The 19731-nt window shown below is 41.2% G+C and overlaps 1 protein-coding gene across 2 annotated transcripts in view; it reads right to left on the reverse strand.

The window, feature by feature from the left end:
• Positions 1–19731, reverse strand: part of PDE11A (phosphodiesterase 11A) — a 398617-nt gene that overhangs the window by 269770 nt on the left and 109116 nt on the right. For both annotated transcript variants that reach the window (XM_069985174.1, XM_069985175.1), the window contains exon 2: positions 18623–18781. In XM_069985174.1, coding sequence (XP_069841275.1) covers positions 18623–18781 — 159 coding nt within the window. The remainder of the gene's footprint in view (positions 1–18622; positions 18782–19731) is intronic.

A 19731-nucleotide genomic window follows, 5' to 3' on the forward strand; every position in this document is an offset into this window, starting at 1 on the left:
GATGATTTTAGGTTTGAACCTAAATGAACGATCAGCCAATTACCGCTCCGTGGAATAGGCCCCTAAAAGGCCCAAGAAAGTCTAGAAATAAGATTTATACTACCCTAGAAACCTATACATTGGGCCCTCAGTTCTCTAAATAGGTTCAATGGGGGAGATATATCAAACATGGTACAAAGTTAAGTTGGCTCAGATCCACTTTTCATTCCTCACAGACTCTTTGGAAAATGAAAGGTGGAATCTGATTGGTTGCTAGGGGCAACTGAGCCAGTTTTACTTTACAACATGTTTGATAAATCTCCCCCAATGTTAATTTAAAAAAAAAAAAAAGCTCAGAAATAAGGCCACTACTTTAGTAATTCCCAGCCCTTCAGAGCAGCAATGCTTTGCATAAAGGATCTCAAGCATGAAATCTGATGTTGCATAGTAAGGTTGCATATGTCTCTTTTGCTTACCTGCACTATGGAAATGACAAGTCTGCATGTTATATATATATATATATATATAATTTTGTGATCATCATGGGTCATTTTTAGACAGACATTTGGTTTGATGTTGGGTCATGTGTCGCTAAGTGCAGACAGACGATAGTTACATCTCATCAACCTGAGCTGCAAATGGCTGACCTTTCCTGTGTATCCACATGAATAGACAAACCCGACAAAGAGCCGGCAACTTGGCAGCATCTGTGGCCTGACCTGACGGCATATGGACAACGTCACATTGCAATCAATACGGTTACATTTCTTCTGAACATAAAGGGTCATTGTTCATTGTGCAAAAATGTTTTTCTGCTTTTATACAGGGAACCTATTCTGCCCCCAGGATAACAGAAGCATGTCCAGATTACATGCAGATCCGATGTGTTCTGACTGAGCAAGAAGATAGACTTTACTGTGCAACAACCGTTAGTATGTTAACGGTTTTGAAGCTCTCGATATCCTAATGGAGGATGATGCTGGAAGCTTCGAAACTGTTTAAATATTTGCTCTACTGTACTGACAAGTAGTGTCAGTATAGTAGCGTGAATATTTAACCAGCACCCCAAGCATCACAAGGTGCTCCGTTGAGCATCGATCTCGGTCGAGCACCCCGATGAGCAATCGAGCACTATGCTTGACCGAGCATACTTGCTCAACACTAGTGAGAACTAATAACTTACAGCCTACTTTATATATAATATATGACATTCTCAAAAATATTTATTATAATGTTTAAAACTAGTTCTTTTAATATGGATTTATATTAAATGGTTAACCATGACACTCCAGCTGTTGCAAAACTACAATTCCCATCATGCCTGAACAACCAAAGATATGGCTTTAGCTGCCCAGGCATGATGGGAATTGTAGTTTTGCAACAGCTGGAGTGTCAAGGTTAGCCATCACTGTCATATAGAGATCCTATACCTTGTTTTTTTTTTTGTTTTTTTAAGCTGTTCTATATTTTGTCGTGTTACATTAACATGGTACCATCTGCTGGTAGAAACATTAAATGCAATATGTTTCACATGAAACACAATGAGTAACCATTTTACCGAAAAAGCCTTGATGCAGAATACAGAGGAGATATCAGAAGATGTCCGCCTACCCTGGAATAAGGAAGAATTACCACAGCCAGGGGAGAGGGTCCTGCTTAAAGTTTCCTATGTTACCAGTAATTAGTACAGATGTGTTGGCATCAGCCTTGGCAGGAGGAGCCTCTTAATTCAATGGAGGAAGGGAAGATAAGTGACTGGCAGACACACCTGGCACGCTTATCTCTCTGAAAACAATGGAATCAGACAGGAGAAATTTAAAGATGTCAATTCTATTTTTCACTGATGAAAGCCAGTGGTCTGGTAAAACCTTGACATTGCCGCCAATTTTGTAGGCAGCATGGTATAGAGCGGGAGGACCCGAGTAGATCGATAAACAGTTTTGTGGGAAAATATTACACAATGTACACCTGTACATGTACACAATGTACACATTGCCATTTATTTATGTAAATCTATACTTCTTCTGAGAAGAATGAGCAGAGATTTCCATCCATAAATAAGTTCTACTGAATCTTTCCAATATAAATATATATATATATATATATATATATATATATATATATCTACTCAGCTTCTCCTGCTCAATAACATGAGGCATACAAAAAGAAGTTTATTTTGAACATGATAAGTTTATCTTTACCAATTATTGATCACTCATATGTGTTTCTACAGTGGTCACTAAGGGTCTTTATTCTAGGCCACCCCCTTTTTATGGCAGCAGCCTATCAGTCCGTCGTGCATCTCTCGTTGCTCAGATGTCAATATGACAGCAGGGTTCCTCCACTAACTAAAACCTGCAATCCTGGGAATTTAACTTGTTACATGCCACAATCAAATGATGACCAAAGCATGTAACGGACCTGGAAGTCTCATTTACCCCATTTCCGGTCTAGGGTCATGGTCACTGGCTGCCAATGGGATTCCATGACTGCTGGGGGCCTTCTGAAGGCCCCCAGGCCTGCCATGTAGTATATGCTTGTATACAACAGTGCATAATTTTTACAGGCATAACACTCTGCACTATAGTATTAGGACAACGTATAAGAAGAATAATCAGAGGATTGCAAAATAAAATCCCCCTGTGGGCTACTTAAAAGGTTAAAAAAAGGTTTAATAAAATATTACCTCCCCTATAAACCCCATCATGATTTTTTTTTAGAAAACATAAAATATAAAAAAAATATGGTACATATTTCATTTAGCCACATCTGTAACAACCTAATGTCTAAAACTGTAACATTATTTATCCCATATGGTGGACTGTAAAAAAAAGAAAAGAAAAAAAAACACTAGTGGTATTTTGTTAGTCTACCTCCTAAAAAAAAAGTTGTATATACTGGAAAATGGTACCAATAAAAACTACATTTATTTTCTGCAAAAATATATAAAAAAAAACGTAAAAGACAAACTTTTAAAAAGCTATAGGCCTTGGACACAGTTATTATTATTATCATTATTATTATTATTTAAATAAAAAGTGTTTCTACTGTGCCACACTAGTAAAACTTGTAAAAAAAAAATACATACATTTGGTATCGCTATAATCATACTGACCAGGAGAGTATAAGAGTATAGGAGGGGGGGGGGGAGAGACAAAAATCCCCAAATCACATTTTTATCATTACCCCTCCCAATTATTATTGTTTTTTTTTAATAAAACATAATCATTATGTTATATCAATGCTAACATTCAACATTAACAGGTACAAAAAAACAAGCCATCACATGGCCATGTTAGCATAAAATTAACCCCTTCAAGACCTTGCTCATTGATCCACAGCACCTGCCTCCTGTGTGCGTGTATTTTTGCTCTTCCTCATTTTCCGGGTCAAATTAATGCAATCTTCTTCCCCGCCTTTTAAGAACCATAGCTCTTTTATTTTTCGACCTACAGGGCTGGTTGGGGTGTCATTTTTTGCTCCATGAGCTGGTGTTTTTACATTTTTTTTGGGAGGGGGTTATATGTTTTTTTAATACTTTTAAAACTTTTTTATTACACTTTTTTTTAACACTTGTTTTCACTTCACTTCAAAAAATGCAATCACTAGATTGCATATACTGGTCTATGCTATGCCATAGCATAGCATAGATCAGTGTTATTGGCAATCTATGCATACAGCCTGCCTAAGAGCAGACTCTAACCATAGATGGCCAATCCGACACGACGGAGGTAAGTGACTTACCCCTGCCTGTTGGTACAAGCGATCATTCGTCATAGCGGTCGTTTATGATTGTTTATCGTTAATTGCCGAAAAATCGTCTCGTGTAATACCACCCTAAGCCCCGGCAGGCAGGGTACTCTATCCTTATGTACCAGTCTGCCATATTCATGCAACGTATTTAGATTTTAAAATGTTTCTGGCTGTCACCCCTTATAGCTTGTATAGCGCTCTGGAGTCAAGGGTGCTTTAAAAATAAATACTAATAATAAAAATAATAATGTTGCCATCTGGAATTTACAAGCTATGTCCTGTACCATGTACTGAATGCGATGAAGCTTCTGTCCCACACCATCTAATCCATAATAATACATTAGAGACGCTTGCCAGCTTAAATGCCATGTACCCAATCACTTCACAGTACATGGTAACAACAGGCTGCAAATATCAACATTTTTATTTTTTTTTGCTTCATCCACATATCAGAGTCCTGCCAAACACTCCTCGGAATGACCCAGTACTACCCTGTGGTGTTCCGCTTATCTAGACAAGCAGTTATTGAAATAAAGCAGAATCTCACTGAAGACAGAATGTTCAGTGGCTCACCGATAGCATAACAGACACTGATGGCAAATAAAAGCATACGTCCGCTAAAAGGTCTTACAAAAAGTGTCTGTGAGGAGGCTGACCTTTCCAGGTTCAGTCTACTTGGATTCTCTAGCAACATTTACTTGACCTTTCTTATATTGTCTACCTATTTTGTGTGTTAAGTTGAAGAAACTGCATGTTGTTGTATACCTGTCCTGAATCACTTGTCTCTAGATTGTTAGGGGACAAAGAATTGTAATGTGCAGAATATATTGTGCTGTAATGAACATTCCTACCTGTCCGGATCTTGCTGTAATTGTGTCATTGTGGTAGATAAAAAGACAAATAGATAGATAGATAGATAGATAGATAGATAGATAGATAGATAGATAGATAATAGATAGATAGATAGATAGATAGGAGATAGATAGATAGATAGATAGATAGATAGATAGATAGATAGGAGATAGATGATAAATAGATAGATAGATAGATAGATAGATAGATAGATAGATAGATAGATAGGAGATAGATAGATAGATAGATAGATAGATAGAAGATAAGTAGATAGATAGATAGATTGATAGATAAATGATAGATAGATAGATAGATAGATAGGAGATAGATAGATAGATAGATAGATAGATAGATAGATAGATAGATAGAAGATAAGTAGATAGATAGATGATAGATAGATAGATAGATAGATAGATAGATAGATAGATAGAAGATAAGTAGATAGATAGATAGATAGATAGATAGATAGATAGATAGATGATAAGTAGATAGATAGATAGAAGATAGATAGATAGATAGATAGATAGGAGATAGATAGAAGATAGATAGATAGATAGATAGAAGATAAGTAGATAGATGATAGATAGATAGATAGATAGATAGATAGATAGATAGATAGATAGATAGATAGGAGATAGATAGATAGATAGATAGATAGGAGATAGATAGAGAGATAGATAAATAGATAGATAGATAGATAGATAGGAGATAGATAGATAGATAGATAATAGATAGATAGATAGATAGATAGATAGATAGATAGATAGGAGATAGATAGATAGACAATAATCAGCGGTGCAATAGCGAAAAGCACTTGAAGGACTGAGTGCATGAGTATACGACTGGCAAAAAAACGCAGCACTCCAAGGGTAAATTTTAAAAAAATGCTTATGTTTATTTCACCCAAATTTTGCGACATTTCACCCTCACAGAGAGCTTTTTCAAGAGAGCTTGAAAAAGCTCTCTATGTGAAGGCGAAAAATCGCAGAATTTGGGTGAAATAAACACGTTTTTTTTTTATTTACCCTTAGAGTGCTGCGTTTCAAATGCAATAAGCAAAACAATATTGAGATTACCAAGGAGAAAAAAACAAAAAACATAGCTGATTTCTTCCAGAACCAGCGTCACTCTTGTCCTTAGTTTATTATTAAACCCAAAAAGAAATGCAAGCAGCACTCACCACTGAATGCAATCTTGTTGTATTAAAGGGATTATTCAGTAGTAGGAAAAAAACAGAGTTGTGTGTGTGGCTTTACAACTCGGCCCCACTCACTTTAATTGAACTGAGCTGCAATACCGCATCCAAACTGAGGACAAGAGTAGTGCTGTTTCTGGAGGAAAGTGGCAATATTTTTCTAAGCCTGGATAACTCCTTTAGGGAATTCATTTATGATACTTGTGTCAAAGAGAAAAGAATTGATTGGTTAGGGTCTGAGATTAGATGACAAACTGCACAAAAGAGATTTTTTTACATGTGTTTTTACAACCATATGGCACATGCAGCAGGTAGGACAGCCATAAAATTGTAGAAAAACAGCTGAAAAATGCAGAGAATAGGCTAGACCTTACAAAACGTGGTTACTTTTGTAGCATTGTGTTGCCAGTAAACAGTAAGTTGTTGTTTTTTTTAACTATTTTAAAACTATTTTAAAAACTATTTTATAAATATATAAATACTGTGTGTAGAATTTCTCTGGCACAGACAAAATTGTTTCCTTCCTCTGAGAAAAAGTACTCTGACAACCTAAGAGAGTCTCAGGACTGATACACAGAAAGAAACGGAGACTGGGAGATGTGAAGCGCAAGATTTTAAATTCACAAGTAATGTAATATTTTCAGCAGTTTGTATAAAAATGTGGGGGAGGAAAAGGATGAAAGCAGTAAAGTGTGATGGTTAGATTATTCCGGCTTCCAATAAAATAATATTGTGACAGTAGTACATTGAGATTTATTATGATTGGAAATGACACACTGTCCTTATGCAGATTCCCCGCTCGCATTTCCTGCCCGCTAATAACAGTCAAATAAAAACACAGAAACAGAAGTCTAGAAGTTGACCCGCTAAAACTTTCTACGTCAATTACTGCAGTGTTTGCTGGGAAATGATGCTGTTATCTGACTGTATTTATAGCGTCAGTGATATTTATCTATACGCATCCCATGGTGTTTACAGATCCGTACCCCGCATAGGAATATAAAGATTCTTAGGAAATACAACTCTTAAAGTGAATTTACCAGCTGGTACATCGCTTTAAGATCTTTACATGAATAGACTGGTGCCGGCGCTGGGACGTTCCTGGTCACTGGCCCGGCCTGAAGCACTGGAGGCGGGTGGCCACCCATCCCCCGTGTGAGGAAACCCCTTCCCTATGTGACACAGCTTAATTGATTTTAATGGAGCTGCGTCACAGAGGGGAGATCACCGGTCTCCAGTGCTTCAGGCCAGGGCCGTGACCGGGTATAGACCGAAGCCGTGCACAGGAAACAGGCCGCGGTTCAAAAAAAGGAATGTGGCACTGTCATCACCTCAAGAAATTACAGCTCTGAAGTGTCATAGAGGTTTGACCAGGACACTTCATTAACTTCAGTCCTCGCCTCTACGACTCTTCAGAGCAGAAACTAATAGCATTTGTGTAGATGGATGCAGCCTTTGCTACTGTATATAAGCAACAGTTATATCTTTTTTTTTAAACTCTTTATTTTTGTCTTTTGTTAATGTATAAAATTACAAAACGCAGGGACCTCGCAACATACAAGGGCAACTGCATGGAAAGTACACATAATAAATACATAGATTTATAATACTACAATACCTATACGCCCTTTGTCGTTAAGGGGTTAAAGGACAAGTGCCATGAAAAACTTTTTCCCAGTAATTGAAGCACATTACAAAGTTATATAACTCTGTAATATGCTTCAATCACCTATCTGCCTCCATTCCCTGTCTTTTCCCCCCACAGAATAAACCTTTAGTTATCAATGCTTTACTTTTTTTTTAATGCGGCCATCGGAACATTCTGATTAGTTATACTGTTGTGAATTTCCAACACCTCCCTCCAAAATCCTTGAACCTTCCTACAAGCCCAGATTGTGTGGAAAAAGTCAGCGTTCTTCACGTTACATCTCGGGCAGTTTGATGTTTCTCTTATCCCCATCTTAAATAATACAAGGGGCGAAAAATAGTTCAGATGTAGGATTTTAAACTTGACCAGTTTGTGGGCTTCATTCAGAGAGACACTATCTATGTTTGAGCATATATTTTGCCAGGCCTCCTCCCCAATAGGTCCCACCTTCTATCTAGGCAGCCATGGGAGCACTTTGGAATGTCTTTTCTAGCCTACTGTCAGGAATGGCAAGCACAGACAGGATCTAAACCCACTCACTGACCCTACCTACTTGCCTCGGTCGACCCTAAACGGTTGCGGACAACCACAAAGGCGTTCCCTACACTGCGTAAGTGAAACACAGAACAAGACGGACAGACAAACACAATATAGAATAGTAGAACAATCCGGGTCAAACCACACGGGCAACACAGTACAAAATCAGTAACAGAAGGGATAGTCAAAAGTCAGGTGGAGGTCAGAACACGAGTAAGTCAGGCAGAAAGGAATTAGGACGGGGTTCGCAGGAATAAGACAAGGGGAGCTGGGATCAGAAGTGAACCTAATAGCCAGCGATAACCAACTGGCTGTAACTTTACTTTATACTGGATCAGGAGCTCGGACCAGACACTGATTGGTTCCGGTCTCCTGATTCCAGCAACAATACAGCTGCGGCGCTGCAGGCCGAGTGGCAGAGCGATCTGTCACTCAGCCTGCATAGGAGCCGCATCAGCTGTGCCGGCCGGCTGACTGTCACATGAGACCGCGGCGCCCCCGGTTACTAGGGACACCGTCGGGTCTCCGTGACGTCACTCGGCTCCGGCGGGCGGAGCGACAGCGCGCTCTCGAGCCGGCTGCCGGAACCGAGCCAAAGGAAGACACCGCTGGAGCCAGGTCAGGTAAGTTCCTGACACCTACAGTTTCCCTCTAATTGCACTCACTGCCAATGTAGAATATTTTATTAATATATCTTCACTGACCTGTCTACTACAAGAATGTGCTGTAACACTTTGTGTCCTGGTGGCTATTCTTGGCTTTCTACAGAGGTTACGTGGTCGGCCTGCAATGACCGAAATGAGCAGAGACGACTGGAGACAAAGTGAGAGTGCCATTTAGTTCTAGTGATCATTGTGGTAACATTGTTCAGACATTTATAGCATATTGATAATATATACAGTTTATAAAACATAGCCCCTTAAAGGTGTAGTTCAGCGGGAGAAAATAATTCTTTCTAATCAACTGGTGCCATAGATTTGTAATTTACTGTACTTCTATTAACTTGTACTTCTATTGTACTTCTGTATGTCCTGCAGGAAGTGGTGTATTCTTTTCAGTCTGACACAGTGCTCTCTGCTGCCACCTCTGTCCATGTCAGGGACTGTCCTGAGCAGTAGTAAATCTCAATAGAAAACTTCTCCTGCTCTCCATACCGGAAAGAATACACCACTTCCTGCAAGACATACAGCAGCTGATAAGTACTAGAAGACCTGAGATTTTAAATAAATCTCTGTCACTTTCTGGAACCAGTTGATTTGAAAGAAGATTTGTTACAGCTGAATAATGTTTTCCAGAAAAGTTGTAAACCTCAATCACTTCCAATGGGCCAGGAGTTAAATGAAACATTTATTTAAATGAATCAGATTACATAGCTCACTGATCATGAGTTACACCCTGTATTATAATGTTGATCTGCATTCAAAATTCTGCAGGTTTCCTAGTTGCTATCTTAAAGGGAAACTATTAGAAAGTTAGACAAATCTAACCTGCTGATAGCTCCCTATTGCGCACAGTGCACTGAGGATGAAGGTATGTCTCTTATGTTCATCCTCAGAACCATTTCTCTGCATTTTGAAGTTTATTCCAGGATGTAGTAAGGCAGCTTGGAGCACTGGGGACGGGGCTTATACTCTAGAGCCGTAGCCCCACCCAAATGGACTTATTTCACATCAGAAATGGTGCTGAGGATCAAGGTAAGAAACTTACTTTCATCCTCAGCGCCCCATGTGCAATGGGGGCAAATCAGCAGGTTAGATTTGTTGTTTCCCTTTAATGCTTTCCTTGCCGTTTCATAGTCTACACTAAGCTCCCCTTAAAGAACTTAGATAACTAGTCCTGCAGTTTATGTAACCAGTGAATGCATCTATTCACCAACTGCAAGCAGAGATCCGACAATGACTAAAAAGCCTGAAGTGTTACTGACTATCATTATACTGTAAATACCAGAAACCCCTTTAATTCCAGTTTTATCTCATCAAAGTTTCATCTTAACTTTTGACATATCCGACATGGAGAGAGAGGAGCGGCTGCACATCACACCTATGGCTGATACTAATGCTGCTAAGCCTATTTTAAAAAAAACAACTTCAGGATGTTGGAATATGAATTGATCAAGCCATATCACCCCGTGTACCAACATGCAGGTCTCCTGGTTCACACGGGTCCCTACGCTAACTCCACACCGTGTCGGTCAATGACCGCCACCCCCGCAAAGCGTGCACATGCAGGGAAGGGAGGCCATGGAGTGGCCCCGCAACCCCCATGTCACCGGACCAGACCCAAAATGCCCCCCCAAAAGAGCATATACCTGTGCTCACACGACAGTACCTCCATGTTTTTCCCATTCTGTCTGCAGCAGTTTTTGGTGAGTGTAATACCATATCCATACTTGTGTTGTTTGGGGGCAGCCTTCCTTGCCGGTGGTGCTGGCTGGGACTTTTGGGGGGGGCATTTTGGGTCTGGTCCTGTGACATGGGGGTTGCAGGGCCACTCCATGGCCTCCCTTCTCTGCATGTGCACGCTTTGCGGGGGTGGCGGTCACTGACCGACACGGTGTGGAGTTAGCGTAGGGACCTGTGTGAACATGGAGACCTGCACGTTGGTTCACGGGGCGATATGGCTGGATCAATTCATATTCCAACATCCTGTAGTTGGTTTTTTAAAATAGGCTTAGCAGCTTTAGTATCAGCCATAGGTGTGATGTGCAGCCGCTCCTCTCTCTCCATGTCGAACTTTTGACATATCTCTCTGACATTAAAAGTTTTTTTTTTTCTAACTGGTATGCTTTACAGGCGGAATTTATCAAGACTGGCGTATTTATATGCTGTACATTTATACTACACTTTGTTCCTGAGTGCATCATAAATTGTAGTAAATTTGACACTGGGTAGGCCTATTTGCGCCATGCTGTACCACCAAAGCGGCAAGCTATACACAGACTCTGCAAGATATTGTGCAATATTTCTAGCTTCCTTGCCATTCTGCACTAGGTGTACATTAGATAAATTCCCTTCTAAGGGCCCTATTACACGGGGCGACTATAATGCGAAAAATCGTTAAATCGTTCGAATTTAAACTATAGTGGTTCTGTGCAATTGCAGACAACGATCGAAAAATCGTTCGTATGTCGTTGATCGTTGATTTAGATCTGAACCTAAAATTATTGTTAATCGTTTCCTAATCGTTCGCTGTTCCGCATTTTTTCACTAATCGTTCAGTGTAATTGCACATTGTTCATTGTTTTGCTGGGATTAGAAGGAGTAAACGATCATAGTAACTATCGCAATAACGATCATAGTAACAATCATAACTAACGACCATCGTACTGTATAATATGGTGAACTATTTCACTTTAACGATAAACAATCTCGTTTGCGATCATTTATCATAGTCGTTAATCGTTAAAAATTGCTCCGTGTAATAGGACCCTAAAGTGGAGATTTACTAAGACCGGCATACTTGTACACTGGTTTTAAACCAAGCACCACCCCATTTAACCGTTCAAGTTTACTAAGAAGCGCATGCTGTGGTGTAGGTGTAGATTTCTGCTACGGTTATATATGTTTCCAGGCATAAACCATAATAAATTAGTTGTGGGAGGAGATCACACCTCTTCCCTGCTTCAACCCACTCATCAGGCAAATGGACCTCAGGCAAGGCAAAATCTTCACCTCTTCAATGGAGTATGTCAGGGGCGAAGATTGATAAATGTGTCTCCTACATTTCCTTGCAGCACAAACACAGGACAAATCACTATTAGTATTACACTGCACCTATTAAAGATGTTATCCTGGATTAGAAAATTCACAGTTACTTTTTATCAAAAACAGCACTACCCCTATTTTCAGGTTGTGTGTGGTATTACAATTAAAGTGACTCTACCCACAATCTGACACCCCCCCCCCCCCCCAAACCACTTGTACCTTTGGATAGCTGCTTTTAATCCAAGATCTGTCCTGGGGTCCGTTCGGAAGGTGGTTTAGGTATTGTCCTAAAAAGAACTTTTAAACTTGTAGCCCTGTGCTAAACGGTCGTGGCCTAGATTATGTATACATTAGGCTGGCACAACCTCTCTGTCCCTCCTTCCCACCCTCTTCATCATTAGGAATGCTCCAGGCAGATTACCTCCTATTCATCAGCTGTGAGAGGACGGCACATGTGCAGGATCGTTAAGGCACCTGTGTAGTTTTCACTGCAGAGGAATAGGAAAAATGGTGAAGAGGGTAGGGAGGAGGGACAGAGGGGTTGTGCAACGTTAGGGCACAGATACTCTAGGTCACTGCCGTTGGACACAGGACTGCAAGTTAAAAGTTGTTTTTTAGGACAATGACTGCATCACCTGCCGAACAGACCCCAGGACAGATCTTGGGTTAAAAGTAGCTATCTGAAGGTACAAGCAGGGGCGGTCTTGGCATTTCTGGGGCCCCAAGCGAAGTTATGTCTGCCCCCCCCCCCCTCGACACACGTTCCAAAACAATAGACCGTTGTGTGTTGCCCCCAGTAGTATATACCCCTTGTGCGCTACTGCCAGTAATATATACTCCTTGTGTGCTGCCCCCAGTAGTATATACCCCATGTTTGCTTCCCCCAGTAGTATATAGACCCCTGTGTGTTCCTCCAGTTATATATATCCCCCCTTGTGCTCCCCCAGAAGTATATTGACCTCCTGTGTGCTGCCCCAGTTGCATATAGACTCCCTGTGTGCTGCCCCCAGTTGTATATACCCCCTATGTGCTCCCCCACTAGTATATAGGCCCCCTGTGTGCTCCCTCAGGGGTATTTAGCCCTCCTGTGTGCTCCCCCACTTGGATATAGACCTCCTGTGTGCTCCCCATTTTGGATATAGACCCCTGTGTGCTCCTCCAGTAGTATATAAACCGCCTGTGTGGTTCCCCCAGTAGTATATAGACCCCCTGTGTGCCCCACCAGTATTATATAGACCCCTTGTGTGCTGCCCCAGTTGTATACAGACCCCTGTGTGCTCCCCCAGTTTTATATAGACCACCTGTGTGCCTCACAAGTAGTATATAGACCCCCTGTATGTTCCCCCAGTAGTATATAGACCCCCTGTGTGCCCCGCCAGTAGTATATAGACCCCTGTCTGCTCCCACACTAGTATATAGCCCCTCTGTGTGCTCTCCCACTTGGATATAGACCTCCTGTGTGCTCTCCAAGTTGTATATAGACCCCATTCTGCTGCCCCAAGTAGTATATAGACCCCCTGTGTGCTGCCCCCAGTAGTATATAGACCCCTCTGTGAAGCCCCAGTAGTCTATAGCCCCCCTGTGTGCTCCCCCTGTTATATAGCCCCCCTGTGTGCTCCCCCCATTTATATAGACCCCCGATGTGCGCTCCCCCAGTTAAACAGACCCCTGTGTGCTCCCCCTCCCATATAGTATATAACACAATAATACAAACACTTATACTCACCTGGGTCCGGGCGTCTCATCTTCTCTTCACTCTTGTGGCCGCAGGAAGGGTTTTCCCTGCGATCACAAGAGGCCGCATTCCCCTTGTCCTGGCGCCGATGCTCCAGTGATGTCACTGGAGCGACGGCACCACAAGGACAAAGCTGCCACTTGTGACCGCAGGAAAAACACAAGAGTGACTGACAGGAAGGGAGCTGATGTCTCCCGCCCTGTCACTGCTGCTGCATGTAACTATGAGCGCTCATTACGAGTATTCATAGTTACAGTTCAGAGGGCAGCGAGCGGGGCAGCGGCCCTGTCCTGCGGTCTTGAGCATAAGAGCAGGGCGTGGGGGCCCCCCTGGATGTTGGGGGCCCCAAGCGATCGCTTGGGTTGCTTGGTGCCAAAGACCGCCACTGGGTACAAGTGGTTTGGGGAGGGTCAGATAATGGGTACAGACAGGGGCGTAACTACCACTATAGCAGCCATAGCGGCTGCTATGGGGCCCACCGCATCAGGGGGCCCCATGGCCTGCTCCTGCAATACACTGGGCCCCCTGAGCCGTCATCATTTGCAGCACCGGGTGGCCCTGCTGGTCTCCTGGGTTTTGCAAATGTCCCTTTAACTGCAAGCACTCCTGACCAGAGCTAGCAGTTATGTAGTTATGACTTCACTTGACCGTTTAGTGGTCAGTCGGGGGGGGGGGGGCCCAATCAAAAGTTTGCTATGGGGCCCAGCCATTTCTAGTTACGCCCCTGGGTACAGAGTCCCTTTAAGCTCCATTCACTTCAATAGAACTGAGCTGCCAAACTCACACCCAAACTAAAGACAGGACAAGTGCTGTTTCTAGAAGAAAAGGGACACGTTTTGTAATTCTGGACAACCCCTTTAATATCAGTGACTTTGCATTCAATGATTGCAAATAAAAACCTGAACATGTAAATAGAGATTAGCGAACCTGGAGCATGCTCGAGTCCATCCGAACCCAATTGTTCGGCATTTGATTAGCGGTGGCTGCTGAACTTGGATAAAGCCCTAAGGCTATGTGGAAAACATGGATATAGTCATTGGCTGTATCCATGTTTTCCAGACAACCTTAGAGCTTTATCCAACTTCAGCAGCCACTGCTAATCAAATGCCGATCGTTTGGGTTCGGATGGACTCGAACCCGAACCCGCTTCACTCATCTCTACATGTGAACACACCCTTACTGTCTCACAGTCACACAGTCTGCATTATACAGTTTATCCATTATTCCTTATAACCTTAGGTAAATCTACTGCACTGTGACTCAACACAAATTCAGCTCTGCTATATCTGTATATGTACTGTTTCATAAAAAAGCAATAGTTACAAAAAACCATAATAACTGAAAGATCCATGTAGCTGCAAAGGTGTGTTTAATCTTATTTCCAAAAATAAAGTAGCTTCTTGTTTCAATAAAACAATACAATGAAGGGCTGGATGTGCGTAGATGTCATATATTTCACACTGAAATGATCACAAATGACTGTAGGTGTGTTCACGTTCTGACTCACAAACGTCAATCGTTGTCAAGGATACAAGACAATGTGGTGTCACCATCACTCCGGTAATGTCGGGTACAACTACTTCATAATACCCTGAATTGATTATTCTACTTTTATGGTTTTCCTACAATCCCGTTGCAAAATATTTTACAAGCCTTATAATTCACAGATGTATATATAATAATAATAATAATAATAATAATAATAATAATAATAATAATAGTTACCTAATCAATTTGTAATAACATTCAGGAATAATGAATATAATTAAGCCTAATTTTAGGCTCCTTGGTAATGGGTTCATTTAGCTATTCTTAAAGAGATCGTTTAGCCACTTCAATGTTTCAAAAAAAAGTAAAAAAAATTCTTAGAATATATAATTATATAAAATAACAAAACAAGTAACACCAAGCTACCATTATTTCTTGGGTCTTTATCTATCTCTGTATTTCCAGGTCCCTTAAAAAAAATAAAAAATTCTAACTATAAACAGTGATAGCAACTGCTATAGCCAGTGATTGGCTGCAGGAATCACATGACTGTGTTGAAAGAGACCAGCAAGAACGGGAAGGTAGGAACCATCAAAAAATTAGAATTGGAGTATAATGTATATTAGTCATTTTGATATTTTGTACCTTTTTGAGCATTTTCTGAAAGGAATATTTTATCAGAAAATGATTCGAATTTTTTATGTGAAGGAGGTTTTTTAAGATATGTTTTTTTGTATTTTCCATGTATATTTAAAAATATCCCTAACGCCTGCCATTATGACAGTATTCACACTGGCCATTGAGCACAATAATAATATTATTAATAATAATAATAATGATAATAGGACCCCATTTATGTATTGGGGCCTCTCAACTCTCCACCAATAGATGATGTGGAACAAAGGGTCGGGCACAATTGATTTTGTTCTCAGAGGGATAAAACAGAGCCAGCTCTGTCTGGCTGCGGCTTACCCCATGCCCATACGAAACACATGACTCTTTGGCTTTGCCAATGTACTTGTGTATGATGAGGACAGCAGAGATAATTGTCAGCAAAAGGATTGTCCAGCCAATAGTTATTGAAGGTGTATAGGCCCCTTAAGCTGACACTTCCTGTTCTGTACAGATCACTTTGCAGTAGTCTCCTCATAACCAGGTAGGATAACAATGTAAGTGTTATGTCCGCGCCTGATAAGACCTCAGTGCTGTTCTCTGCCCGTAAAGTATGGCAGAGACTGCGCTTTTCGCCATGATTCAATTTGCATGTGCAATGTGCATGATTCCAGCACTTGCTGTGTGGTAATTGACAGTTTCCATCACACCCGTCTGGTTTTTTCTTCTATCCCTAGTGCTGGCTGCAGATGGTTTAGACTGAGTAGTGATGAACAGTTGCCTTCTCCACTTCCCTGCAAATCTGTGTTCTCTGTGGTCTGGAGGTCAGAGGGCTGATCCAATCATTCCCTGGACTGGGACTCCAGCATCTCATAAGAAGTCCATTTGTGTTCTGGAACATTGCTTGCCATAGTCCCATAGAGCTGGAATTTCTAATTGGATTGCTTTTTATTCTGACCTCTTTGCCTGTCCTTCTGATCTCTGTTTTTGCCTGCTGTTCTTGTCCCATTCTCCGATTTGACCAGTATCTCCCTGACTATTTGTTATTGTGTTTGTCTGTCTTGTCTCAGTCTGTGTTTCACTTACTTAAAAAAGGGAATGTCATTCAGTTGTCGCTGTGTAATGGCCCAGTAAGGTGTTTATTGTCAGGCGTCTGGAGATGTATTGTTGCTATTGGCAACTTTAGACAGTCTGTATTAGGACCTATGTATTTGCTGCTTTTTCCTAACTCTCTTATGGAGATAGTGTTTTCTGTCATATATTTATTCAATATGTTGTTATGTATTAATCTCTAATGAGACAAGTGTTGAGCTTGATCAGTGCTCCTCCCCTGCAACCTATCACACTCTAGTGATTGGCCAGGGGAAATCTAGCTCCGCCCACCTTTTACCCAGAGGGGCTGTGCGGTCTCCTCAGTGACAGTTGGTAGTCTGGCATCGCCAGAGTCACATCTAACCTCCCTACGTCACCTCAGTAATCCTGTCAGACTCCATCTTCAACCCCATAACCTGTTTCCAGTCAGCCATAAGAACTAATACGTGTCTTCAAAGTCCCAGCAGGACATCCTCTGTATGTATTAGTGACTGCTGTCGGATTGGTGAAGTGATAGAGGGTCTCCCATTCACCGTCCACATCTTCCTGGCTTCCAAGTCAGTGTGTCCATGCGTCTTCCTCCTACATGATATTGAGCGTTTACAGCGTCAAGTCTCTTCAGTAACTCCAAGTATCTATTCACACGTACCTTATAAAGGCTGGAAAACTGCAAAGTCCCTGGAACAGGTCTGTCTACTTGAAACCCTATTTATCCACCAAGTCTAAGCTATAGTAACCAAGGTAACCCTCCGCCTGAAGCTAAGGACTCTGATCAACCCAACAGTTTACCGTCATCAGATGCCCCTGTATTGGATTGTACATAGTTATCCTTCAAGTAAAGTCTTAATATACTTTTACCGCTATTGTGTGAAGACTTTTATTAAAAATTATGTTACTGTGTGTATGCTGAAGAAGACAAGGGCCCCAGCACCCTCGGACCGCACCGTGACAGGAAGGTTTCAGAAGGTGAGCCCTAAGGTTGCACTACACCACCCAGCAACACAACCTCTCAGCATATCACACAGCACAACACCAAAGGAACATTATAGCTGACCGCCTAGGGTCGGGCTGGCAAGTAGGCAGGGACACTTGGGGAGGCCTAGTACTAGGGCTCACACACTTTCTGACTCTGTCTTCTATCCAGGTCCCGGGGTTCGCTTAAAGTAAAGTGAGACTTTTAAATAGATAACACAGGATGCTCCATTTATAATATGTGATGGTTACAGCTTCTCTCCCCTTCTAGCATGTCTAGAAAAATCGACTGTTGCTCTCATAATCACGTACTTAAACTAGAGTAAAATTTTAAAAAAATGCACATGCTTTGTTATCTGAAACACATTCCCTTTGCAAAGCTGGGCAACCCTTGAAGGCCTGTGATCTACGGTGGCTTTACTCCCTACAATTATCACACTTTGCGATTAAGGTAGACAGCAGACAACATATACTCAATCATTAAGAAATATAAAAAAATACAGCAGAACCAGTTATTATAGGATCAATATTACACTTGACAATCTATATAATGATGGAACAGTCTACCCAGTCTAACAACCGACTAATAAGATACACTGGGAATGCCGCTGAGGACAATTACCTTTGTCATTCAATCACCACTGTCATTGTGTACCAATGGCTAATACTCTCTCAAACTGAACATGAAAATAACAAATATGAGCCCATTCCCCAGAGCAGGACGATCTTACAGCAAGAAGCTTCCTGCGCCATTTGTGAATCAATAGCAACAATCAATTCCTTCTACTAATGGCCCAGTGTCTCCATTTTTTACTTAAATGTGCTGGAAGAATAATGGAAATAAAATGCACTAAGGTTGTGTTATCGAGGCCTATCCAGGCAGTATATAGGGAGTACAATGTAGATTTAACTCCGATACAGAGGTGGGTGTCTACTCTATTCAGTACACTCAGTAACATATGTTTTGAAACCCGAATCTCACACATTTCTCATTTGCATTTATATTATCTTTGTGAGAAAAAAAAAAAGTTTAGTTTATTAAAAGTCAATCCTACTTTTTCGTCATCCTCAGTAAATGGGGCTCCGCCAGGGGTCTTGTTTATCCCTTGGGCGACACCGATAATTTCTCCATCACTATTCCGTATCGGCATACACAGCAAGGACTTTGTCTTATACCCAGTTAGCTTGTCAATTTCATCGCTGAATCTTCTGTCCTAGAGGAGAGAAGAATATTAGTTAACACATTGAAAAAGAACATAACATTTCATGTGGAAGAAAACAACAATTTATAGTGTTATATAAAAATTTCCTCAGCATTTGTAATTGTTATCGGTCACATTTCTGTACAAATAGTTTTATTTAAAGGGGAACTATCATTTAAACAAATGATGTGAAATTTCCTAGCGACATGTCAGAAGTTTGTATTGGTGGGGGACTGGGTGCTGAGACTCCTTCTTCTCTCCTATAAACTGCTAATACATGGAGTCTCTAGAATTATAATGAAAGCCTATGTTACTTCCAGAAGTCCCAATTTTTGTAAATGTACAACTAGGTACATCTCTTTGTGTTTTTTACAGTGGGACAATCTCCCCTCCCCCTGTGATGCGGCTTTATTGATTCTAATGGAGTCGTGTTACAGAGGGGTGGGGGTTTTGTCACAGTGCTTCATGTTCATGTAAAAAAATGAAATAAAAAAACGCAATGTACCTAGTTGAACATTCGCTTTAAAAACTTTTATATAATAGGTTAATTATATACAATCATTTGATTGCTTGCATAAATCCCACTGAATCATGTCCAGACTGTTTGTCATAGACTAAGAAGGGGTTAAAAACACCCTAAGAAAAAGCACAAGCACTCTTGTGATATTTTCCCAATCGAAAACAACCGAAAGATAAAGGCGCAGATGTATGATTGTGTTTGCATAAGAATGTTGTCTATGAGAGAGTTTTTGCACATGGCGTATAAAATTTCTCTAGATTTATAAAGTGCTACTTTCATTTTTTTATGCTCGGAGGGGGTGTGGTTTCTTATTAGCTACTTTGGTAGTAAATGTTAAAGGGAACCTGTCACCCGGCATTCCGAGGCTGAGCCCGCCCGACCCCCCGGTGCAGCCCTGCTACTGGACCCAGTCCCTGGACGGAGATATTGGCGCCGGAAGGTG

This window comes from Dendropsophus ebraccatus, chromosome 9, assembly GCF_027789765.1.
Source record: "Dendropsophus ebraccatus isolate aDenEbr1 chromosome 9, aDenEbr1.pat, whole genome shotgun sequence".
In the NCBI taxonomy this organism is placed as follows: domain Eukaryota; kingdom Metazoa; phylum Chordata; class Amphibia; order Anura; family Hylidae; genus Dendropsophus; species Dendropsophus ebraccatus.